Below are 25,829 nucleotides of genomic sequence, written 5' to 3'. Positions count from 1 at the left end.
TATATTTAGTGTGAGAGTATTCTTATTGTCTTGAGCTGTATTCTGTTTAGGAATTATTTTTTAAATGAAAAACAAGTAAAACTATAAATAGATACCGTATTTTTCGGACCATAAGATGCACCTGACCATGAGACGCACCCAGTTTTTAGAGCAGGCAAACAAGAAAAACAAAATTCTGAACCAAATAGTACCGGTATACTAAAACAGGGCTTTTCAACCTTTTCATCCATTGTACCACTTTTAGTACAAGGCAATGTCCGAGTACCACCAGTCGCCCAGCAAGGTGTCAAAAACTTGACCCCCCACCAAAAAAGGGAAAAAAATGATAAAGTACAGGTAGTCCTTGACTTACAATGATTCACTTAGTGACTGTTCAAAGTTACGATGGCACTGAAAAAAGTGACATGACCATTTTTCACACTTATGACTGTTGCAGCATCCACAGGGTCATGTGATTTACATTCGGATGCTTGGCAATCGATTCATATTTATGATGGTCACATTGTTCCAGGGTCATGTGATCGCCTTTTGCAACCTTCTGAGAAGCAAAGTTAGTGGGGAAACCAGATTCACCTAACAATCATGTTACTAATTTAATTTCTCTCTCTCCCCTTCTCTTTCTCTCCCTGTCTCCCCCTCCCTCTTTCTTTCTCTCTCCTCTCTCTCTCTCCCTTTCTCTCCATCTCCCTCTTTCTCTCCCTGTTTTTCTCTTTCCCTCTATCTCTCCCTTTCCCTCTCTCCCTCTATTTCCCTCTTTCTTTCTCCTCTCTCTCTCTCTCTCTCTCTCTCTCTCCCTTTCTTCCTCTCCCTCTCTCTTCCTCTCCCTTCCTCTCCCTCTATTTCTCTCCCTTTCTTTCTCCTCTCTCTCTCCCTCTCTCCCTCTTTCTCTCCCTCCCTATTTTTTTCTCCTCTCTCTCTTTCTCTCTCTTTCTCTCCCCCCCTCTCCCATTGTCCCTTCATTCCTTCCTTCCTTCCTTCCTTCCTTCCTACCTTCCTTCCTTCCTTCCTTCCTTCCCTCCCTCTTTGTCCTTCCCTCTCTGCATTAGAGCAGTACCCGCGGAAGCGGCCCTTTCTCTTGCAGAAAACAAGCTGAAACGGAGCGAGGGAGATTGCCAGACATGCGAATCGGCCGATCTTGCGCTCCTGCAAACTCCCTCGCTCGGTTTCAGCTTCCCTTGCTACAAGAGAAAGCAGGCTGAAACGAGGGAGATTGCAGCAGCGCGAGATCAGCCGATTCGCATTCCTGGCAATCTTCCTCACTCCATTTCAGCCTGCTTTCTCTTGTAGCAAGGGAAGCTGAAACCGAGCGAGGCAGATTGCAGAAGCGTGAGATCGGCGTTTCTCAGCACGTGCCGATTCGTGCTCCACTTGCAGAGGTTGGGGCTGGCCATACAGATCACCTTCGGACCATAAGACGCACCCTCGTTTCCCCCCATACTTTGGGGGGAAAAAAGTGCGTCTTATGGTCCGAAAAATACGGTAAATCAGTGGAATGTAATTTTCTGTTATGTGGAGATAAGCCATTGTAAAATTGTTTTACTTGTTTATTTATTAAATTTTTATCCTGGCTTTATTACTTTACAAATAACTCAGGCAGAAACCATACATAATACTCCTTCCTGCTCCTGTTTTCCCCATAACACCAACCCTATAAGGTGAGTTTGTCTAAAGAGAGTGACAGGCCCCAAGTCATCCAGCCAGCTTTCATTCTTAAGGAGACACTAGAACCCACAGTCTCCTGATTTCTAGCCAGCATCTTAACCATTCCCTAAAACTGGGAAACTAGAATACTTTTATATTATTTGATTTGAGCCCAATTTATTAAGAATCGAAGGAGTCCAATTACTTTTTTCTGGTTTTAAATCAAATAAGAAAACTTTTTCTTGGCTACCACAGGTTTTAATTATGGAAAAAATGCTCTTATAAAATAATGCTATATATACCACAGGTTTTAATTATGGAAAAAATGCTCTTATAAAATAATGCTATATATACCACAGGTTTTAATTATGGAAAAAATGCTCTTATAAAATAATGCTATATATATATATATATATATATATATATATATATATATATATATATATATATATATATATATATATATATGGATTATAACAATATTAATGCCTTTTTGACTGCAGCTCAAAGAATCCAGAGGAAGCTGAACTGGAAGATACACTTAACCAAGTGGTAGGTTTATGTATAATTATATGCATATTTTTAGAAATTGATTCACAATGATAGTTGGAGGTGGACTAAAGGAGGATAACTTGCCATATACCTTTCTTGTTTCTATAATTAAAGCACTTATTTTTATGTGATAGTTATTGTTGGAAATCCATATTACTCTCAGTTGATAATTATTTGAAGCAAGAAGTATGTTTTTAGATTGCTTAAAAATAGTTATTTCAAATATATAGTTATTTTTGTGTAAAGCAATATATAAAATATTTTATAAAATATATAAAAATCATTATCTTTTGCTGAGATAAATATGAAGTTGGCTATAAAAGTCATGTTCTAAAAATAAATACCAAAAATCCATGCTTCTTCTAGATGGTGGTCTTCAAATATATTGAAGACAAAGATGTATTTCAAAAATTCTATGCCAAAATGCTGGCAAAGAGGCTTGTGCACCAGAACAGTGCTAGTGATGATGCTGAAGCAAGTATGATCTCCAAACTGAAGGTGTGTTTCCCTTTTGTTTATGTTTCTTTTATTGCTCATATCTGCCAGAACCTTACTGTATAATGATACTCATAAACTATATAAATATGTATATTGATTGAAAATATCTAAAGAAATCTGGTAATTAAATAAATATATTTTAAATGATTTTCTTTTCTTTATTATAGAATAGTTTCCTCATCTATCTCCCAGTCCAAGATATTGATTTAAAATGGTTCACTATTGCCCATAATAAACATTTATTTTCAAGCATTCCTAAGCTAAATATTTTCTTATTTTGATAATATTCAGATTTTTAAGCTGGACAGTTTTGAACTTTACAGAAATAGTTATTTGTTCACATGAAATCATGTAATTAAATAATTACGCCAGGATTTGAGAATCCAGGGTTTTGTTTTTTTTATAGGTGAAGTTTATTCAGAACAGCTGTATATGAAATATGAATATTAATCTATTTAAATCAGTTTGTGACTATCATTTGTTCTCAGAAATCTCTTAAGCAGAACTTTGTTGCTTTAAAACATTTTTGAGCATTGATTCTAGAACCTTCTGTTTTCAAAATGTGTATTGACGTCCCATACAAAGAATTTAAAAGTGCATATGTTTACTTGCTTATGAAAGAGTAAACAACAATCATTTGATAAATTTTTTTATTTTTAGTGAGCTTTTAAATTGCCACAAGTGAACGGGTGATTTAAAATAATTATTTTTTTGGTGCTTTGGTTGTAATTTCTCCATAAATCTATTTATTTTATTTTATTATTAAAAATATATTTTATTGATTTTTTTAACATAAACACCTTGATATTTGGTAAACAGCATATTGTCTGGGTTTATGTTTTCAAAGTAATCACTAATAGTTTCTGTATTCCAAAGTCCACATTATAGCTTTGATTGATTTTCTCTTCTTCCAATAGGTTCTCTTTGCAACCTTAAATTAATACAATCTTTATTAATTTGATAGATAACAAGTAAATGTAAAGATTTTTCTAAAATTTCTACCAATAATGATCACATCAATATCATGCTTCTTTTCTATCAGGTCATCTTGGTTGCCTTGTTATGAATCCTGTTTACAATTCTTATTTAAATTTATTTTCCGTACAACAGGAGTGTCAAACTGCTGGCCCACGGGCCAGATGCATCATCTGGAAGCCACACCCACCCCATTACTGGCAATGGCAAAATAGTCCCAATATGTCTTACAAAGTCACGTGACATTGCAAGTTTGACATGTCTGCTCTACAATGTTCAAAACATTCTTACCGGTTAAAATTTTCCCAGAGATAATTATCTTTAAGTGTTTAATCTATTTTCATGTCTTAAAAAGTAAGTAAGAAAAAGACATAAAAGAAAAACATAGAAAAAGAAAAAACAAGAGAGAGAAAAAGAAAAAAAGGAGAGAAAAATAAGAAAAAAATATACTAAAAATACATATCCCTCTTGAACTAATATACACTTATTTCCCATTTTTTCCTGTTCTTTTTACCCATAATTAAACATGTTTAATCTTTAAAGGTTCCATTTTATTAATCCAATATCTAGTCTTTTTACTCTATTCAAAACATTTTTTTTCTTTTTAGTTATCCATTGGAATTTTCTTAAAATCAATTACATTTAAATATCTAAAACATTTCTTTTATATTGATCATCCCAAGCATTTTTGTATTTCCTCAAATTAAAAAACAAAAGAAAAAAGAAAAGAAAAAATACTGTCTTACTTGGAAAGTTCATCCCTCTTAAACTAAAATATTTCTATTTCTTCAACTATATTCAAACAAGTGTTTAATTTTTAAATATTCCCTCTCATATACCCCATCATCTAATTCCTCAATTCTCACTTTAGCCCTCTTCTTTTGCCAAGCATCTTTTCCAATCAATATATTCTGTTGAATCAAAGAGTCTTTCCATAATCTTGTAAATGTTGTTGTGTATATCCTAGGCAAATCAAACATCATGTCTTTGTAAAAAGATTTTGCCCTTTCATATTCATTGAAGATTTCTCTCATCACCCCGTCTCCCCATTTCTTGTGGTTCTCCCAACAGCTCAGCAATCCATTTGGCAAATCAAATTTACTTTGTGGTCTTAGGACAGGGCTTTTCAACTGGTGGCACGCGAGCCTCTGGCTGGTCGTACATGAGCCCAGCCTAGCTAATTATAGTGGGGGAGGGAACGAGTCAAAAACGGAGCCTTACAGACCTGGAGATCAGCTGGAGGTGCAGAGCTTGCCAGGATCCCCAGGATCTGTGGAGACATGCTAATTGGAGCTTCTGGTGCACCCAGAAGAGAGAAGGAGGAGGGTGGAGAGAAGAAAAGGTATAAAAGGGGCAGACTGGCCTGTTTTAGGAGGAACAGCGTGTGGAGCGGCGACCAAGGCAGGGTGAGTGAGGAAATGGTGTGTTGGGGGGGGGGAAGGGTAGTAAGCGAATGGCTCCTGCCCACTCGCTTGCGGAAAACATACTGCTTGCTAAGTGAAGCCCCAGGATCAGCACCGGGAAGCCCACTGATCCTGGGGCTTCACTTAGCAAGCAGCCTATTTCCTGTAAGCAAGTGAGCTGGGCAGTTACTGGGGATCAGCTGAGCCGCGCTCAGAAACGCTGATCCCGGGTTCCTGGCCAGCTCGCTTGCAGAAAATAGGCTGCTTGCTAAGTGAGCTAGGCAGGAGCCTGGGATCAGCGTTTCTGAGCGCGACTTCTGAGTACAGCTCAGCCGATCGTGGGCTACTGCCCAGCTCGCTTGCAGAAAATAGGCTGCTTGCTAAGTGAGCTGGGCAGGAGCCTGGGATCAGCATTTCTGAGCGCGACTTCTGAGTACAGCTCAGCCGATCGTGGACTACTGCCCGGCTTGCTTGCAGAAAATAGGCTGCTTGCTAAGTGAGCTGGGCAGGAATCCAGGATCAGCGTTTCTGAGCACGACTTCTGAGCGCGGCTCAGCTGATCGCAGGCTACTGCCCGGCTCACTTGCTTGCAGAAAATAAACTGCTTGCTAAGTGAGCTGGGCAACCTGGGATCAGCCGAGCCGTGCTCAGAAGTCACGCTCAGAAACGCTTATCCCGGGCTCCTGCCCAGCTCGCTTGCGGAAAATAGGCTGCTTGCTGAGTGAGCTGGGCAGGAGCCCGGGATCAGCTGAGCCGCACTCAGAAGTTGTGCTCAGAAATGCTGATCCTGGGCTTCTGCCAAGCTCGCTTGCAGAAAATAGGCTGCTTGCTAAGTGAGCTGGGTAGGGGCCCAGGATCAGCTGAGCCACGCGTATCCCAGGCTCCTGCCCAGCTCACTTAGCAAGCAGCCTATTTTCCACAAGCGAGCTGGGCAGGAGCCCAGGTGACACCAACGCTTGTGGGTTTTTTTGCAGCGCAGACCCGAGGGCTGCTTCATTCCCACTCGGCCTCTCACAGGACCCGGGCTGCCTGCACTGGCGGGAAACACGGCACTTCTTTTTCTGCAGTGGTGGAGCACAGGCGTCGCAGTGGGTTTCCCTTTCTGTTAGATATCGGAGGTTTGAAAGGCAAGCTGCTCCCAGGGCATAAAAGTAGAGAGTCCAAACAGCGAGAGTGACGCAGCTCTCTGACTCTGCTTCAGGCTGAAAAGTCTCGTAGTTGGGTCTGGAGATTTCTTTGCCCAAAGGAAGGGTGACTTGGTGGCGATGTGGGTTTGTCTCCCTTCCTTTGGAGGAGGGAGAAAAGCGTCGGTCTCTTCCTTCGGGCAGGTGCAAATGTAACTTAAGAACGGTAGCAATGAGGCCAGAAATGGGTATCTCTTGACAGTGCTTGGGAGAGCTATGGGAAGAACGATGTACATGGAGAGGATTGGGGAACCTGGCTCAAATGCTGGGCTCCAGTAGGGGAAAATGATTGGGAGAAGTAGCCAGTTCGTAATATACGTGCCTGAAAACGGGAGATGAACCAGTGACATCCCTGCCCTGCCTGTGCGCACGTGTTGTGATTCAGCATCAACCTGTGGTTTCGGCAGCTGAGTCGGACAATTCTGAAGAGGAGGAGGAGGAGGGGTTTGGAGAGCCTTTGGTGTCAGAGGAAGGTTCTGATGCACCACAGAACTCTCAGCCTGGCCCCTCCGGTCTTGTTCCTCCTCAGACCCAGCTGTGTGAGCATGAAGGATTGGAAGAAGACGATCCACAGCTGGCTCCGTTCAGGGACACTAGGAGCAGGAGGCTATCTAGCAGAACTAAGCAGAGGAAAGCAATGAGACAACTCAGGAGAAGGCAATAAGAAGCCACACCTTGGGACTGCTGTTAAAAGGGGAATGTGTGGGAGGTGCTGGTTGCTGAAGGCAACCCTTTGAAGAGCTTCTGCTAGAGTCCTGGTCTGTTATTGTTTAACTCTTGTTTAACCTTTTTGGTTTAAGTCTTGTTTGAACTTTTCGTTTAACTTTTGTAAATAAATTTGGTTGGGTTAGTTCCGGCCTATTGATTATATAAAAAGGGGTTGTCCTTGACATTCAAACAGGGCCGGTCGTAGGCTGGAACAGAACAGCATGCATAGGCTCAGGTGCATGCGCTCTCTTCTGCCTCTGCGCGCGCAAAGGCAGGACCATGATGTTGGTGGTTTACTTCGCCCAGCCACTCCGTGTGGTTGAGAATGTGCTGCTGCCTGCCAAAACCAGGCTGGGCTCTGGATGGCGTAGCATAGGACAGTGGGAGGGAGGGAAGGAAGGAAGGGACAAAGAGGGAGAGAAGGAAAGAAAGGAAGAGACAATGGATCAGAGGGAAAGCACCCATCCCAGTCCCATTCCCCTCCACCAGAGACCCACAGATTCCCCCCCACAGGCATCCCACAACCTGAGTGATGAGCTGGCCACGCCCCCCGCCATTGATCACATGACCCTGGGACACAGAACATCATAAGTATGAATCAGTTGACAAGCATCCGAATGTAAATCACATGATCCTGGTGATGCTGCAACAGTCATAAGTGTGAAAAATGGTCATAATTCACTTTTTTCAGTGCTGTTGTAACTTCAAACAGTCACTTAGCAAATTGGTGTAAGTCGAGGACTACCTGTACCTTATCATTTTTTCCTTTTTTGGGGGGTCAAGTTTTTGACATCTTGCTGGGCGACTGGTGGTACTCTGATATTGGCTTTCTTTCTGGGCTGTATATTTAGGGCAGTATTTTCATCCATCACCACATGTCAGCACCAGTCCATCCTCCGTAAACTTAATTCACTGCTTCCTTTTAGAGGAGGGTGGAACAAAGACACACACACACCCTCACTTTCAGAGGATTTTTACTTCTGGAGGTTTTCCTTTTATTCCCAGGAAATCAGTCTGATAGAAGAGAGAAAATCAATATTCTTACCCAGTTCACTCATGCTGTTTACAATCATGCTTAGTTTAGTGCTTTTTGGCTTCGGCTGCATGTAGCTTGAGTTAGATTCACGAATGATGCTAGCCTTTCTTCTGTCAGTTTTTGGAGAGCTTTCCCCAGACGTCTGGATCAACCACCGACTCCCCAGGATCGGCAGGGCTTCCCTCCTTCCTTCCTTGCCAGCTCTCCAGGGTGGCTTTAGGCCCATTTAGGGTCCCTAAGCAGAGAGAAATCAGCCATAGGACGTGGATCTTTGCAATCCCTCAGCTGTGGCACTAGCTGCGCAGAACCGGAAGCCCATAAATATATTATTTTAAATAATCCAATAATTATAATAACTTAAAGTGAACCATTTTATAAGGAATTGCAAGCTGCAGCTACAGAATTTGTATACCATAGAAGAAATTAAATGATAAATTTACATTTAACTTTTAGTGTGCAGATCAAGGCTGGAAATTTTCTACGCTCAGATGCTAAAAATAATTAAGTTGCTAGAAAAATCATTTTGTTTATTTTGGTCACACTGAAGCTCTAACATAAGTATTATTGTTATACTGTTTACAGTGTATTAAAGGACTTATAGGTGAGATCTTTCTGTAGTGTATGAATTACTTTCTCTCAAAATGTATAATTTCATAATTTTCTCTGATTCATTACAGCAAGCTTGTGGCTTTGAGTATACATCCAAACTTCAAAGGATGTTCCAAGATATAGGTGTAAGCAAAGACCTGAATGAGCAGTTCAAAAAGCACCTATCCAATTCAGAGCCATTGGACTGTAAGCAAAATTTAAATGTATTTGTTTTCAAATCTGTAAATTAATATACTTTTTTATAGATTGGTGAAAGAGAATAGCATGTTAATGAAGGAAGTCTTTTTTTTCTATTCCTTTTTAATCAATGCAATATTGGACATAAATTATATAAATGGATTTAGGATTCTATCAGTAAGGTAACTCTCCAGAAACAAAATAAGAAGGGACCTAAGTGGGCATGGCAAAAGAAAATTTGTTTAAAAAAATGGGTCAATATAAGAAGGGTTTCAGGAGACAATTTATATTGCAAGCAGTGAGAAGGGTCAAAAAGAACAAAAAAAATTTGTTCTATAAGACAAGACTATGTATAACTTTAGGTGATTTGTCCTGAACTATGAGAGATTCCAACTTCAATTTTTAGAAACTGCCTTATCAGTAATTATACTGCTGAGAAAAAGAAAGAAGGCTGGGGTGAGAAGAGTGATTAGAATCCAAGAATGGACTTTTATGTGCAAGACTATTCTGATATTCAGGATAAAATTTTAACTTGGAAGTCTTATTAATTTTAAATGGTTTTACCCTTGGCCTCCAGTTAGGAAATTTCAAAGCTCTAGCAAATACCAACAAAAAGGGTAATAACTCTCTCCAGTCAGGCTCAGTTCCTAGAACTGTATAGATATACATATTTAATTTTCTTGACAATTGTCCCAAACTACTTAACTTAGTTTATATGAACTAAGTTTGGCCGGGCGTTATCGTGTGGCTGAATTAAACACGGATAAGATCTTGGACATGGAATTGTGCAGTTAATATTTTTATTAGTTGAAATGATTGCATGATATTTGTAATTTACTTCAATTACTCTTGTGTTTGAAATAATTTCTATGCAGTTTTCTCCAATATCTTTTATGAATCTCTGAAAACAATAGACTTATTTCTTAACATTTTCAGCATATCATATAAATCTGTTTTGTTGGTCAGTGACTGAAACAAAATTACTGACTATTCATGTTTTTATACTAGTGGACTTCAGCATACAAGTGCTAAGCTCTGGATCTTGGCCCTTTCAAATGTCTTGTGCATTTGCTCTTCCATCAGAGGTGAGACCATCTTAGTTTCTAAGTGTATATTTTAAGATTTAGGGAGATTGTAATATTGTGGAAGGTTGATGGTGAAGTAGAATCTGGTTGAGGCATTAAATCTAGCAATGTCTTTTAAGCCTTATTTAATTTTTAATTTGTGACATACACATACTAAGTTCACATGCTTAGTACAGTGAGCTCTATTTAGTCCCATCTCATCACATCAGAAGTCTGTAAATTCTGGATGGATTTATTGATTTTGTCAATAGATGTCAGAATAACATATTTTAATTCTTTTTCTTTTTTTTTGAGAGAGAGAGGATTCTGATTGTCCAACTTGGATTCACCCATCTTTTTCTGCTTGTACCCATTGTCACTCACAAATCTATCTTTCACAGCAAATCAGTGATGCTGACTACTTTTTTTCTGTTGTTCTTTATTTGATGTTGAGTCAGAGAGATAGTTTGGACATTCTCCAGGTGTACTTTCCACTCCGTCTAAGCTGATTGTGTGGTTTCAAGCATAATCCTACGAAGTAATATATCCAGTCCTAGAAGCTATAGAATCAACACCTCCTAATACAATATGCCTGTACACGTGATTGAGCAATATGCTAAAGGTCTCCCTCCCAGAATAGATCAGCAGGTTATTGGTCCAAAAGTAAGCCTTCTTTGCAGTTGTCCTAAACTTATGGAGTAGTTTGTCTCTCTATTAAGTTTCTGGAAAGTGGTCAAGATGATGGTCTTCTGCTAAACTTTAGGAAATAAGGAACAAGTTGAAGTGCAGCTTTTTTTTAGTTGCTGATTGTAAATCTTATTTATGGAACTTTTTCATATCGGATTATAAATCCAATAAATACTATAGCTGCCATGAGAATCAAGGAGTTACTACACAATTAATGCCTTCATTCAGTATTGTTGAGGATGAAATGCCCATTTTCATGTTAAATTAATGTTTTTCATATACTTTACTGATGACAGTCTGTTTTATGTCGTCTATGTCAAATAGTATTATGCAACATTGGACTCTTGTAGACTCGGTAATGGATTTTATGATTGTCAATGAACGAAGAAAAGAAACTGTCAAAGTGCTGGTTTTTGTTTAGAAATTAAGTCTAAAATCTATTGTAGACAGCATGCTTTCTCCTCAAAAGATACATACTCAGCTTGAGGGTTCTCATAGCCAGTTCATGTTGAGGTAGATTAACTGGCACCAAAATCTTTTGACAAATTTGGCTGAATAACATCAACAATAACTGGCTCCAATTATTGACTCCATTTTTGTATTATCCTTAAGACTGAAAATGTAAATATGGTATGGTTTGATTTGATTTGAAATGCAGCTGGAGCGCAGTTATCAGAGATTTACTGCTTTCTATGCAAGTCGTCACAGTGGAAGAAAATTAACATGGTTATATCAGCTATCAAAAGGTGAACTAGTTACCAATTGCTTCAAAAACCGATATACACTGCAGGTAAAGTACACTGTAATAGAATGTTAAGAAATTTGTTTTTTCTGGCACTATAGCTTGAATTTGGAAATTTTGCTAGTATTTCTATCTTTTAGTAATCCTTTAGAAAAATGCAGGAGGGGAAGGCATAATACATGGAACAAATGTTGTGGCTCACATGTAGACACATTTCTATGCTACATATTAAAGTTCTAAAACTCCCCTCATCCCTTCCATGTATGTTATTTGCCTTCTTAATATATATTTGTTTAAATCACACAAAATATGCTGCTAATATATACTAATATTAACATATTAATATGTATGTATGTATGTATGTATGTATGTGATCTCCCAAAGGACTCAGGGCGGCTAACAACGATAAAAACACAAAATACAAACATTAAAAGGTATTAAATCAAATTATCCCATAAATAGTCCAATTAAAAACACAATAAAACAAAATTAAGAAAACCTCCCTTCCATCAGTCCAGGTCGGCCTGTTGAAAAAGCCATGTTTTAAGGTTGCGACGAAAGGAACAAGATCTGGGGCCATCCAGAGCTCCAAGGGGAGTTGATTCCAAAGGGCAGGTGCCCCCACAGAGAAGGCCCTCCCCCTGGGGGTCACCAGTCGACATTGTCTGGCCAACGGCACCCTGAGGATGCCCTCCCTGTGTGAGCGCACAGGGCAATGGGCAGTCGTTCCTGGCAGCAGAGGGTCCTGCAAATATTAATGTGTGTGTGTGTGTATTCAGTTGTAAATAAGCCACTTATAGATAAAATTCCTTGAATAGTTAGTGTGCATGTACAGTATATTCAGAAAGTATTCAGACTCCTGTCAATTTTGTTATGCTGCAACCTGATTCAACAATTGTTGAAATTTATTTTTTTCTCATTAATCTACACTTAGTACCCCATAATGACAATGTGAAAACAGAATTTTAGAAATGTCTGTAAATTTATTAAAGAAAAAAACTGAAATATCACATTGGCTTAAGTATTCAGACTCTTTGTAAAAACATTTGGAATTTAGCTCAGATGCCTCCCATTTCTCTTGATCATTGCTGATGTGTTTGTACACCTGGCTTGGAGTCGACCTGCCGTAAATTAAATTGATTGGACATTATTTGGAAAGGCACACACCTCTCTATAGAAGGCCTCTCAGATGAAAATTCATACTGTAGCAGAGCAAAAGCCATGAAGCCTGCATACCTAATAGACAGGATTATTGTGAGGCAAAAATCTGGGCAACGCAGATTTCTGATTTCTGATGCACTGAAGTTCCTAAGAGCACATGACCTCCATAACTCTCAAATGGAAGAAAACTGGCAGAACCAGGACTCTTCCAAGAGCTGGTCGCCTGGTCAAACTGAGCAGTCAGGTGAGAAGGGCCTTAGTAAGAAAGGTGACCAGGAACCTGATGGTCACTCTGACTGAGTCCCAGAGATATAGTGTGGAGATGGAACAGAGTTCCAGAAGGATAACCATCAATGCAGCCTTCCACTGATAATGGGCTTTATGGCAGAGTGGCTAGACAGAAGACTCTCCTTAGTGCAAAACACATGGAGTTTGCAAAAAAGCACCTGAAGGACTCTCAGACTGTGAAGAACAAGATTCTCTGGTCTGATGAAACCAAGATTGAACTTGGCCTCAATTCTAAACGTTATGTCTGGACAAAACCAAACACCGCTCATCAACTGTCCAATATCATCCCAACAGTGAAGCGTGGTTGTGGCAGCATCATGATGTGTTTTTCAGCAGCCTGGACCAGGAAACTGATCAGAGTTGAGGGAAAGCTGAATAGAGCAAAGTATAGGGATATCTTCAATGAAAACCTGCTCTAAATGCTCAGGATCTCGGACTGGGCCAAAGGTTCACTTTCCAACATGACAATGATCCTAAGAACATAGGCAAGACAAAAAAGAAGTGGCTTAGGGACAACTCTGTGAATGTCCTAGAGTGGCCCAGGCAGAGGCCTGATTTGAACCCTATTGAACATCTCTGGAGGGACCTGAAAATGGCTGTCCACTAACGTTCCCCATCCAGCCTGACTGAGCTTGAGAGGATTTGCAAGGAAGAATGGCAGAAAATCCCCCAAACCAGGCATGCAAACTTGTTGTGTCATACCCAAAAAGACTTGAGGCTGTAATTGCTGCTAAAGGTGCTTCAACAAAGTACTTCAACAAAGTACTGAGTGAAAGGTCTGAATGTCAAGATGATATTTGTTTTTTCTTTTTAATAAATTTACAGACATTTCTAAAATTCTATTTTCATTTTGTCATTATGGGGTACTGAGTGTAGATTAATGGAAAAAATGAATTTCTACAGCTGTAGAATCAGGCTGGAGTATAACAAAATTGACAAAAGTGAAGGGGATATGAATACTTTCTGAATGCACTGTATCTATCTAGCACTCAAATATCTCACGTCTCTTCATTTTTGCTTTTTTTCTTAATTATGTAATTTGAAAACATTCACTGGACATGCAGGATTTCTCTATTGAAAATCTGATTAATAGATATTTTTCAGCTTACATGAAATAGCAAACAATACAGAAAGAATTCTTTGATATGAAAGATAAAGCTTTATACTGTTCTATTTGCTTTGATAAATTTCTTCACATGAATTTGGAAATTCATTCAAATAAAAGTTATCTCTCACTTTTTTAAGGCATCTACATTTCAGATGGCAATCCTGCTGCAGTATAACACAGAAGATGCCTATACAGTCCAGCAGCTGACAGACAGTACTCAAATAAAAATGGTAAAGCTTCATTTCATGTTATTATAGTTTTAATTATTGTACTACATCCTTTTATTTCTTCTTTAAGTCTAGAATTGTAATGAGAATAAACATTTTCAATTTTTTCAATTCTTTTTTAAACTGCTTTATTAAATTTCAAAAAAATACAAAAGGGATGAAAGAGAATCAAAAGAGGAAAAAGTAAAAAAAAATGAGGAAAAAAGGTAGAGTAATAAAAAATATAATAGAGACTTCCAACTTTTCTCAATAGATAGAACAACTAATATCAAATAATTTCTTACTCTAAGTTAAACATAACCGATATTAACTCTAACTACAATATTTCTCTTAAACAAATTTATTTTTTCTTTTAAAGTTTTTATTAAATTTTCTTCATACAATTCAATAGTATTTATTCAACAAACATGTTGTCTGAGTTTATCATTCACTAATACAAATTTAATTACTAATTCTTTATTCTTTTTCTCCAGCCATTGATAAAATAAGCCCCAAATTTAAAAGTATTGTGTTTCTTCTTTTTCTTTCAACTTCTGTCCATTTCCACACATTCTAGTATTTTTTAAATTATTTTTTCCTCTGGTGGTATTTCTTCATTTTTCCAATATTGTGCGAATATGATTCTTGCTGCTGTTAGCAGCAGCAGCATTTGGATGTACAAATATTTCCATTGTTGAAAGCCATCCTGGAATTTTCAAGTATATTTTACATTTTATTTTTTCCCATGTTAGTTATAATGCATTTCTTACACAGTGGTTTTGAAAATACTTATGAATTTTGTTTTTCCCATACCATAGGAAAGTGTGCCAAACAAGTTGTAAATCATGTCCCTCCAAATATAACAACCTTTTATTTCTAAGAGTTATCCATTATTTTACCCATGTTAGTACAGACGCACTCTGGCAAACCAGAACCTCCATTTTTCTTAACTTCTTGTAGCATTTTCAATTTAATTCTAGCTTTCTTTCGTTGCCATATAAATTTCAAAATTAGTGAATTTAAATCTTGAAAAAAAAATTCTCTAATTTTATAGGTATCATTTGAAATAGAAACAATATTTTTGGTAATATATTCATTTTCACTATAGCAATTCTTCTAACATCGACAATTGCAAGTTTTTCCAGATCCAGTTTTATTTGGTTTAGTAATTTTATATAGTTATCTTCTTTTATTGTAGAACATCTTGTTGTTAAGTATATTTCTAAGTATTTAACCTTTTTGACTATTTGTAGTTCTATTTCTTCTGACATTTAGGTTTTTTTGTTTATCTGTAAGATTTTTAACTATCACTTTAGTTTTTTCTCTATTTATTTTCAGTCCTGTTATCTATCCACACTCTTCTATCTTTTCCAATAATTTAGGAATCATCTCTAAAGGTTCTTCTAAGATAAATACCAAGTCATCTGCAAATGCTTGCAGTTTATAAGTTTCACCTTTTATTTCTAGTCCTTTAATTTCTGTATCTTGCCTATATTTCTATTTAGGACTTCCAAGGTTAGGATAAATAACAATGGAGATAGTGGACATCCTTGTCTGTACCTTTTCTTATCTCAAAGTTCTCTGTGTAGTCTCTGTTTACAATCAGTTTTGCTGTTTGTTTGTATATATCGTTTCAATCATATTTATAAAGTTTTGTCCAAAGTCCATTGTTTTTAGTTGTTGAGTCATAAATTGCCAGAAAACATTATCAAACACCTCTTGAGCATCTAGAATACTAGTGCCAGTTGTTTCCCGGGATGCATTTCATAATATTCCAATATGTCCATTATAATTCTTAAGTTAGTTTTAATTTGTGTCTTTGGTAGAAATCCATTTTGATCTGGATGTATAAATTCATGTAAAAACCTTTTCAGTCTCTCCACTATTATTGAAGTAAAAATTTTATACACATTTAATAATGATATTGGTCTGTAATTTTTTATCTATGTCAAATCTGAGTCTTCTTTTGGTAAAAAATATATATTAATGTTTGCTTCTGTCCATCTATTTAGGAGTTTAGCCTCCAACAAAAGTTCATTACACATGTCTTTCAATGGTATACTTAATGTATCTTGTAGGCATTTATACAACTCTGCCAGAAGCCCATCTGGTCCAGGTGTTTTTTTTATTTTTTGTCTTCTTATAGCCTCTGTCAATTCCATCATTTTTATTTTTTATTTAACATAGTTTTAAAGTTTTCTGAAATTTTTGGTAAGTTATTTTTTTCCATATATTGAAGCGTTTTCTCCCATGAATTTTTTTCTGTATCATACAGTTTTTCATAATATTCTTTAATTATCTTTCTTATTTCTTCATTTTTAAATTGTAAACAGCCTTTTTCATATACTAGTTTATTTTTCAGTTTTTTCTCCTGTTATTTAAGTTTATAGGCTACCCATCTTCCTGGTTTATTTGCATTTTCAAAAAAGTTTTGTTTTGCTCTTCTAATTTGCTAAGGCAATTTTTCTGATTCCATTAAATTTAATTTATGTTTTATTGTTTCCATTTATTTTTTCAATATTTTCTTTTGTGGATTTGTTTGTTCTAATTCTAATTTTTAAATTCTTCCCTTAGCAGTTTGTGTTGTCTTTTTTGTTTGTTTTTCCCCCGCCATATATGTTATAGTTACACCTCTAAAATATGCTTTGGCTGTATCCATACATTTTGTAATGCTGTATCTTCTTTTTTATTTTCTTTAAAAAAGAACTCCATTTCTTTTGTTGCTAGTTCTATAAATTCTTTTTCTTTTAACTTAGATTTGTTCAAGGTCCATCTTAGGGGTTTTTTTTGTATACCTTTCTATGTACCTAATTTTATCTCAATCTCCTGCATATTGGTTCTTAATTAAGGCATCATCCAAATCATGTCAATTCTGGACCAGGATTTATAGCTGTTTGAAAAGAGAATGTGTATTGTAGTTTTGCTGGGTTAGTTTCTCCCCAGATATCTTGTACCCCAATTTCCTCTATCATATTAAAAAAGTCTTAGATAAACTTTTTCTCTCACTTTTTCCTGTTTTGCCACTTTTATAGTCTAATGTCCCATCTACTATTGCATTAAAGTCTCCTACTAGACAAATATTTTGGTATTCCATTTCTACTATTTTTCTATGAAGATTTTGATAAAATCCTTCTTGTTTATTATTTGGTGCATATATTACTACTAAAAGTATTTGTTTTTGATGTAAAATTATTTCTGCCATCACATTCTTTCTTCTTCATCTCAATAAATCATTTTGGAGTCTATTGTCTCTTAAATGTATACAGCTACTGTCCTGATGCACAGTAGTGTTTCCCAATTTTTGGGTAGAACAAAAGTTTATAGTATTGTTTTTTTATATTTGTCTCTTGCAAATAAATTATATCAATATTTAATTTCTGTAATTTTTTTAAAAAAGTTTCTTTTTGATGGAAAGTTCAGTCCACTTATATTCACTGAAAAAATTCTATTTTCTTTCTCCATTTTGTTTATTTATATTTAGGTCTTGTCGATCTCGTGGTCCTCTGTTCTCTTTCCATTCCCTCACCCTCTTGATCCAGCTTCCCTTTCTCTCTTTCTGTTTGTATAGTTGTTTCCTCTGTTGTTTGTTCTGTCTGTTTCTGGCCTTTTCTATCCTTTTCTATTCATCCAGGAATGCTGTTTCTTTCATCAAAGTCTTCTGCCTTCCAAACTGAATCCAGTCAATATCTTGTATTATTCCAGTTGATTAAGATCCCTTCTGGCATTAACCATCTAAAATTTATTCCTTTGGCAATTAACTTTGTGGTCAAAAAGTGATATTGTCTTCGGGTATCTCTTATTCTCTTAGGGATCTGTTTCAACACCACAATTTCTTATTTTTATATTGTAATAGTTCATCTCTAACTCTTCTCAGTATTTCATCTCTTATTGTTATTTTTATAAATCTTACATGGGCTTCTCTGGGTAATTTATATTTCCTCACATAGCTTGAATTCATTCGAAATATTTCATCTATTTCCATTTGTATCTCTGCTCTTTCTATTTTTAGGGCCTCCGCCAATAGATTAATGATCACTTCTGCTATATCTTCCTCCTTGTCTTCAGGTATATGTTGGAATCTTAAGTAGTGTACACCTTTCTCCATTTCCAAGGCTGCAACTGCTCCTTCTAAGCTTTGGTTTGCTTTCTAATCTGGTCCAAACTCCCAAAGCTTCCCTTCTTCGTTGCCTCTCCAGGGCAACTTTCCGACCCCTTGGGGTCTCCAAACAGAGCGAAATCAGGCTAAGAAGCCAGAGCTCCGGTTTCTTCCACCCATCTCATCATGACATCCTTGATCTTCTCTCCACTTAAACATAGTTAGTTATCCAATCATTAATTTGAAAATACTTATCCATTACTATCAACCAAGATTTTAAAAAATAATTTCCAGTTGAAAAATAAACTGAAACAAAATCTTAAAATAACCAAAGTAGTCAGTTCCAATATCTCAATCAATTCATTTTCCCAATCCACTCTTTTGTTAAGTTTTACAGTTCTTTCATCTCTGTGCATGTTGCCTCACTAATGTAATCTTAAAAAATAAAATAATAAAGTTCCATATTTCTTCCAGTCTCTTCATCCATCATAACAATAAATTTGCTTTCAAATTTAAATGTGAAACAGATTTTGAGTCTTTATGTTTGAATATTAATTTAAAAATGTTAATTATAACTAACATCCAGACAAATTACTATAAATAAAGGCATTTGGGTGGATTTCCAGTGACAGGAAAATAGAATTTTAGTATCTTTCAAAATTCTTATTTTTTTTCTCAAGTCTAGAAAATTTTAAATATCATACAGCACAATTTCACTTCTCTTAATATTACATTCAGCCAATCTGCTGAGTATTTTTGTGTTTAAATTCAGTTTAAACTAAATGCAGTGATTGTATATGTTCTTTACTGTCCTCTGCAAAGCTTATTAACTAGGGAATTAGGTATTGATTAACTCTTTTTTTTACTTTTCTGATTTTTAGGATATTTTGACACAAGTACTTCAGATTTTGTTAAAATCAAAATTGTTGGTAAGTGTTTTTATTTTGGGAGAGTGGTGAAATAATTTGTTAATATGTTCTGACATCGCTTTTTTATTTTTCATAGGTTTTAGAAGATGAAAATGCAAATGTTGATGAAGTGGAATTGAAACCAGATACTTTAATAAAATTGTACCTTGGCTACAAAAAGTAAGAATGATAGTTGAATAAAACTACCTAGTCAGAATTGTTTTTCTTTAGGATAGTAAAGGTCTGTATTTATTAATGATTGCAATAGCACATTTGCATTTCTGTCAGATTACTATTCCAGCCAAAGTCTCACAATTCTGTATCAATTTTGTTCACGCTGCAAATGAATGGAAACCAACTAGGATTAAATCTTGGCTTTTTGAAAGTTTATTAATAAATAACTTGTGATGCTGTTCTTCAGTGTAAATCAAGTCTAGAATCCCCATCATGTTTCCATAGTAGCCAAATTTTATATTCCCTAAAAAACCATAAATTAAAACTACAGTTTCTGGATGCGGAAATTACATATATAGAAATTGTAAAATAATCTATGGATTAGCAAAATGGACTTGTCAACCGCATACTGAAAATTGAAGTCAGAATAGGACGTGCATGAGATGAACCTGAAATACCATTGGATTGTTAAAAGCTTCAAGATTAAAATGTTCATGATAACTGCTTTATATGAATAAAAATTGCAAGAGTTTGAGTAACATGCAAGAAAATGTCACTGAATCATTGAAATTCTTCACAAACCATTTTGCTTAATATACTTACATGGATAGAGAAATGCCAAATTAATAGGCAACTTTCAGGGAAAAAAGAGGCAGGAGATCAGTCAGCTAACAGAAAAGGTAAAAATGAAGAGAGCAGTTGTATACCTTTTCTGTTTTGAAAACATCAAGGTAACACTGAATATATTTAATTTATACACTATAAGAGTATAGGGTATATAGCAGGATTAGAAAAAATACTGAAGTCAAAACACTAAATGTAATACTAACTTGTATATACTAAAGAAAATAGTCCTTGTCAACTAAAAATAAAGGAGACAGTGGAAATTATCACAGTAAAAGTGAAAATTTTTGGTATACTGTTAAATATCAACCTCCAAACTTAATAAAGGTACTGCTGAGAACCAAGAGGTCAAGCTGTTGGTTTCTTCATTAATGAAGATTGATAATGTGTTGAAGAAATAAACATTCTTCTTTATCATCTCTATAAAAGTTGATTATAGAGGAAAGTGATCACAAGTTGGGATAAGATTCTGAAGGACTAGGCCATTTTTATGACAAAAATCACAATAATTAAAATGTATGCACAGATATGGCTGTGGAAGCTTATATCCCAGAAAAAAGATGGATGCCTTTTAATTGAGAGCCTGGAGATAGGCTTTAAGTTGGAGTTAAGGCCAATTCAATAGCACCAAACTAACACACATGAATAAAATAAATGTAACTGTAACTTTTTGAAACCTACATCTGAAGGAAGTATTTTTAGATTATTCAGTGATTATGACTAGGTTTATTTGTATATAATTGGCATTATTCAAAATAACTTTTAATTTACTAGATACCATAAAGATTGCTATCAGTACATATGTTTGTTGGAAATATTTGTTTCAGTTGAAATTGATGGAATGAATCTGGTCACAATGGAAACAGCACAGACTGACAGTTTTAAGAAAGATGCAATTGAGATACTGTCTTTAAAGCTCTGTTGATTAGTATGTTTATTTTGTCTTTTTAACCAGATGCTTAGGGGAAAAATGGGAGTTTAAACAATGGATAGGTCACAGTCCAATTTTAAGAAATCCTGTTGCCAAGCATTAAATTTAAGCCTTCTGAGAAATAGGAAAAGACATAATTATGGATTACCCAGTGCAGGACTCAACAGAAAAAAGACTCCTGCCTTCATTAAATTATGTTGCCTTTCACAACGTGTTTCACCATAAGGTTTCTGTAATTCTTCATTTCTGTTTTGTGGAGCTAATTATTTGCCTAAATTTTCTTGGCAGCAAAAAATTGCGAGTGAATATAAATGTGCCAATGAAGACTGAACAGAAGCAGGAACAGGAAACAACACACAAAAATATAGAGGAAGATCGGAAACTCCTGATCCAGGTACTCGGGAATTTTAGGTGGCTAGCAAATTATTTAATAGTGCTGTTAAAACACATTTTTTTCCACAATAGTACAGGTAATCCCTCCATTTGCAAAGCCTTGTGCCATCATTGCAAAAGGCCTCTGCCGCCAAGAACAGCTTCCCAGGTTGATACGCGTCATCCCCGGCCTCCATTTTCATTAGCAAAGGCTTTTCCTCAAGGCCAGAGGCTGGGAGCAATGCACACATCAATCTGGGGCTCCATTTTTGTTGGCAAAGGCCTTTCCTCAAGAACATTTTGCATGGAGACTGGAAGCCTGAAGTCACATGATAGCATGCCCCCCCAAGAGCTTCCAGTCTTGGCGCCCAACATGTTTGCAAACTGGCCAGACGTTTTGAGGCAGCAATTTCATTGACCCAAAGTTTCCCGTCAGCTTGCAAACATTTTGTGCCGAGAGTGAAAGGTGCTGGGCACTGTGATTTTGTGCAACAGACAGGCTGGAGAGGAGACAGCTTGATAAATTTCACAAGGTGCATGACCCAGTGTAGCAGGATGGGGAGGGGAACCAATTGTGTGGAGCATAATTATCTCATTGGGTCAGGGGAGGCCTTGGATGGTCTGAAGCAGGTGGCCTGTTCCATCACTAGGCCCCCCATAGCCTTCCCCACCTGGAATACCTCATGTGCACTTAATGAACTGCACATTTGATTAGTGTGGGCAAAAGCAAGGAATGATTGTGTTCAAGGTACACCACTCACTCCTACGAATCTTTGAGTTACAAATGGAATGGGCAGACTTCATTACAATCCTAACTCAAGGCCTACCTGTAAATACTATTTTTAGTAAGTTTTTATTGCTAGCAGTGTGGTAACTAGCCATTGAAATCCTCATTTCCCAGTCATATACTAAATATGCTATATCCACAGGCTTGTTTTCTTGAAAATAATTTAATCTTTCATGAAAATAACTTGAACGTGTGTATAGTATTTGGATTATTGGTATGGCATGGTCTACTTAGGCTAGTTCTTCAGATCCTCTAGTTTTCCTCATATATACTGCCTGAGATATGTTTCAAGAGATAAGTGGTACTCATTGAGTAGCCACTTGTTCTGCATGTTCACACTTACTATAGCACTGAATGAGTGTACCTGAGACTCACAGCATCCTCATGGTCATATAATCACAATTTGTAATTACCACTCCTACAAGCAAAGTCAATGGCAACCATTTCATGTTGTTTTAATGAGGCCTAAGGAGTCACTTATGATGTCAATTGGACTTGATGGAATTTGCATCACTAAACAGTATGGGCACATGATATTGCACTTCTGGTCCAAAATATCACTGTTGATTATCTGCACACAAGGACTATATTGATAGTATTCTCTGCATCCTATGAATAAAGTTCAGTTTTATTTTGTGTTGGTCCGGCCAAGTTATCTAGTGGAGTTTTACCATGTTGTCTTAGGATGTCTGAGTCTTGAGGAAGTGCATATTTTTTGCAGGGTGGGAGCTGTCACTATGTGGCTACCTGTTTATTAAATTCTCATCTGTCATGGTTGGCTAAGACTTGCCCAGGAAATGACATAGGTGTTGGTTGAAGTGACAGTCAGTTCATCCTGGAGTGATGTCTTGAGGGAGGCTGTCTTGAAGGAGGCTCTGGTGCTTTCTTCTTCAAACAACCGTCACTAGATACTTTTCAACTGGTATCCAATAATCATGAAAAAGTTGCAGAGGTTACATCTTCAGAATGTCTTGGAGAAAAAAATATTTCTTCCTGGCTTATTAAGGCTGTGTGGGAGGGGATGTGAGATTGGGTCTGGGCTATAGTTAACTTATCCTTGAAAGAAGGAGTGGTCCTGCTAACTCTAAAAGAGGCGGGGGTGCACCCCCTTCTTAAAGGATCATTGCTCAAAACAAGTTTTCATTCAATTTCTAATTTTCCCCTTTTAGGACACGGGTGGTCTTGTCAATGTTATCTGGGAGGAGTTTGATCCTGTAACTCTGGAGGAAGTGAACAGGATTATGGGGAGGCTGAGCTCCACCACATGTTTATTGGACCCGTGCCCTTCCTGGCTGGTTTACGCAGCTCGGGAGGGGACAGGAGGCTGGTTCCAGGCGGTTATATCTGCCTCTTTGAGTGAGGGTAGTTTCCCCGCCGCCTTGAAGGAGGCGGTGGTGATGAGACCTCTCCTCAAGAAGCCTGCCTTGGACCCAGCTGTTTTAAATAACTTTCGTCCAGTCTCCAACCTTCGCTTTCTTGCGAAGGTTGTTGAGAGCGTGGTGGCGCATCAGCTCCCTCTGGTTCTGGATGAAGCGGATTATCTAGACCCGTACCAGTCGGGCTTCAGGCCCGGGTACAGCACGGAGACGGCATTGGAGGGCTCGGGACAGGGGATATTCCTCTGTCCTAGTCCTATTAGACCTCTCAGCCGCTTTCGATACCATCAACCATGGTATCTTGCTGCGGTGTCTCAGGGGATTGGGAGTGGGAGGCACGGTTTTTCAGTGGTTCTCCTATCTCCTGGGACGTTCGCAGTCAGTGTTGGCAGGGGGGCAGAGGTCGACCTCGAGGCCTCTCGCTTGTGGAGTCCCTCAGGGGTCGGTCCTCTCGCCTCTCCTGTTCAACATCTACATGAAACCGCCGGGTGAGATCATTCGTGGTTTTGGAGTTGGGTATCATCAGTATGCTGATGATACCCAGCTTTTCATTTCGACCCCAAACCACCCCAGTGATGCCCTCGACGTGATGTCCCGCTGCCTGGAGGCGGTTTGGGTCTGGATGGGGAGGAACAGGCTTCAACTCAACCCTAACAAGACTGAGTGGCTATGCGTACCGGCACCTTGGGATATTCAGGATATCCCATCTCTTTCTATGGGGGGTGAGTTATTACCCCCCGTAGATAGGGCTCGCAACTTAGGAGTCCTCCTAGATTCACAGCTTTCTTTAGAAGACCATATAGTAGCTGTGACTAGGGGGGCCTTTGCCCAGGTCCGCCTGGTGCGCCAGTTGCGGCCCTATCTAGACCGGGATACCTTATGTACGGTCACTCACGCGCTCGTGACCTCTCGCTTGGACTACTGCAATGCTCTGTACATGGGGCTCCCCTTGAAGACCACTCGGAGGCTCCAACTGGTACAGAATGCAGCCGCGAGAGTTGTGTTGGGAGTTTCCCGATACTCCCATGTTACACCTCTGCTCCGTGAGCTGCATTGGCTTCCAGTTGTCTTCCGGGTGAGATTCAAGGTGTTGGTAATGACCTACAAAGCCCTACATGGCATGGGTCCGGAATACCTTAGGGAGCACCTGCGGCCGGCATCAACTTCCCTCCGCCCAGTACGCTCCCACAGAGAGGGCCTCCTCAGGGTGCCACCGGTCAAAGAATGCCGACTGGTGGCCCCCAGGGGGAGGGTGTTCTCTGTGGGCACGCCGGATTTATGGAACCATCTTCCGGTTGAGCTCCGGATGGCGCCCGACCTCCGCTCCTTCCGGCGCGATCTAAAGACTTACCTCTTCGAACAAGCTGGCCTGGCCTGATGGGATGGGGTTGGGTTTTATTAATGTGTTTTAACTTTTTTATTGTGTTTTAACTTATTGTAAGAGTTGTGGGCATTCTGTTTAATCTCTTTTAATTTTTGTATTTTGTCTTTTAACATGCATTGCCCTGTTCACTGCTCTGAGTCCTTCGGGAGAAGGGCGGTATACAAATAAAATTAGTAATAATAATAACAATAATAACAATAATAATAATAATAATAATAATAATAATAATAATAATAATAATAATAATAATAATAATTGTGGAAAGAAGGTCAAAGGGCAATTGCAGAGGACCCTGAATGAAGTAGATTATCTGGATCTCCTTTAGTCAGAGTTCAGGCAACAGTTTGGGATTGAAACAGCATTGATTGTGGTTAACTTCAGGCATGAACAGGATGAAGTGGTGTAACCCTCCTGATTCTTCTTGACCTCAGCAGCATTAAAAAAAAACACACACCAAACAAACCCTGGTGGATGGTGATATGCTACTGTGCCAGCTCCAGGAGCTGGGTTTCAATGGCACTGTGTTGTGCAGGTTCTACTCCTTCCTATGGGATAGATGTCAGTCAGTACTGATGAGGAGGAAAAGATCAAGTCTCATTTCTCTCCCCTATCTTATTTAACATCTACATGAGGCCACTGGGTGAGGCTATCCATTTGTGTGGGGTGAGATATAAATATCTCTATTCAAGGCCCCTTTAATGATGCTGTAGAGGTCCTATTCCAGGGAGCTGCACTGATTGCTGCTGCATTTCTGGGTGCAATTCAAGGTGTTGGCTGTCTTTTAAGCCTTACATGGCTTGAGGCTAAATTACCGGAGTGTCTTTTTCCAAGAGTTTCTATCTGTGCAATTTGATCCAGCAGATTAGACTGTAGCCCCTGCCTTGTGGAATATTCATCCCAGAGAGATTAGATTGGCTCCAACCCTGCTTCTGGCCTTTTGCAGGGCTTTAAAAACTTAGAAATGTACCTGCACCTGAATAATAACCCTGGCTGCTCTTTGCATTTATTTTCTAGATGTTTTACTATTTTTGTTTTATAATTTTAGGATTGTAAACCACTCAGTTATTTGATTAAATTGAGCAGCTATAGAAATAGAACAAATGAATAATTAATCTGGACAATTTTCATTCGGGCTTCA

General features: G+C 37.9%; 1 protein-coding gene across 9 annotated transcripts in view; it reads left to right on the top strand.

The window, feature by feature from the left end:
* The window catches only part of CUL1 (cullin 1), a 107,456-nt gene that overhangs the window by 76,414 nt on the left and 5,213 nt on the right, over nt 1-25,829 (top strand). For all 9 annotated transcript variants that reach the window (XM_083378285.1, XM_083378282.1, XM_083378281.1 and 6 more), the window contains 9 exons: nt 2,145-2,193; nt 2,560-2,691; nt 8,675-8,792; nt 9,792-9,868; nt 11,193-11,324; nt 13,971-14,063; nt 19,017-19,064; nt 19,141-19,223; nt 21,061-21,166. In XM_083378285.1, coding sequence (XP_083234411.1) covers nt 2,145-2,193; nt 2,560-2,691; nt 8,675-8,792; nt 9,792-9,868; nt 11,193-11,324; nt 13,971-14,063; nt 19,017-19,064; nt 19,141-19,223; nt 21,061-21,166 — 838 coding nt within the window. The remainder of the gene's footprint in view (nt 1-2,144; nt 2,194-2,559; nt 2,692-8,674; nt 8,793-9,791; nt 9,869-11,192; nt 11,325-13,970; nt 14,064-19,016; nt 19,065-19,140; nt 19,224-21,060; nt 21,167-25,829) is intronic.

The sequence above is a fragment of the Vipera ursinii genome (assembly GCF_947247035.1).
Source record: "Vipera ursinii genome assembly, chromosome: Z".
Lineage (NCBI taxonomy): Eukaryota > Metazoa > Chordata > Lepidosauria > Squamata > Viperidae > Vipera > Vipera ursinii.
The sequence above is the reverse complement of the archived record's forward strand: the minus strand, read 5'-3'. Positions and strand labels throughout refer to the sequence as shown.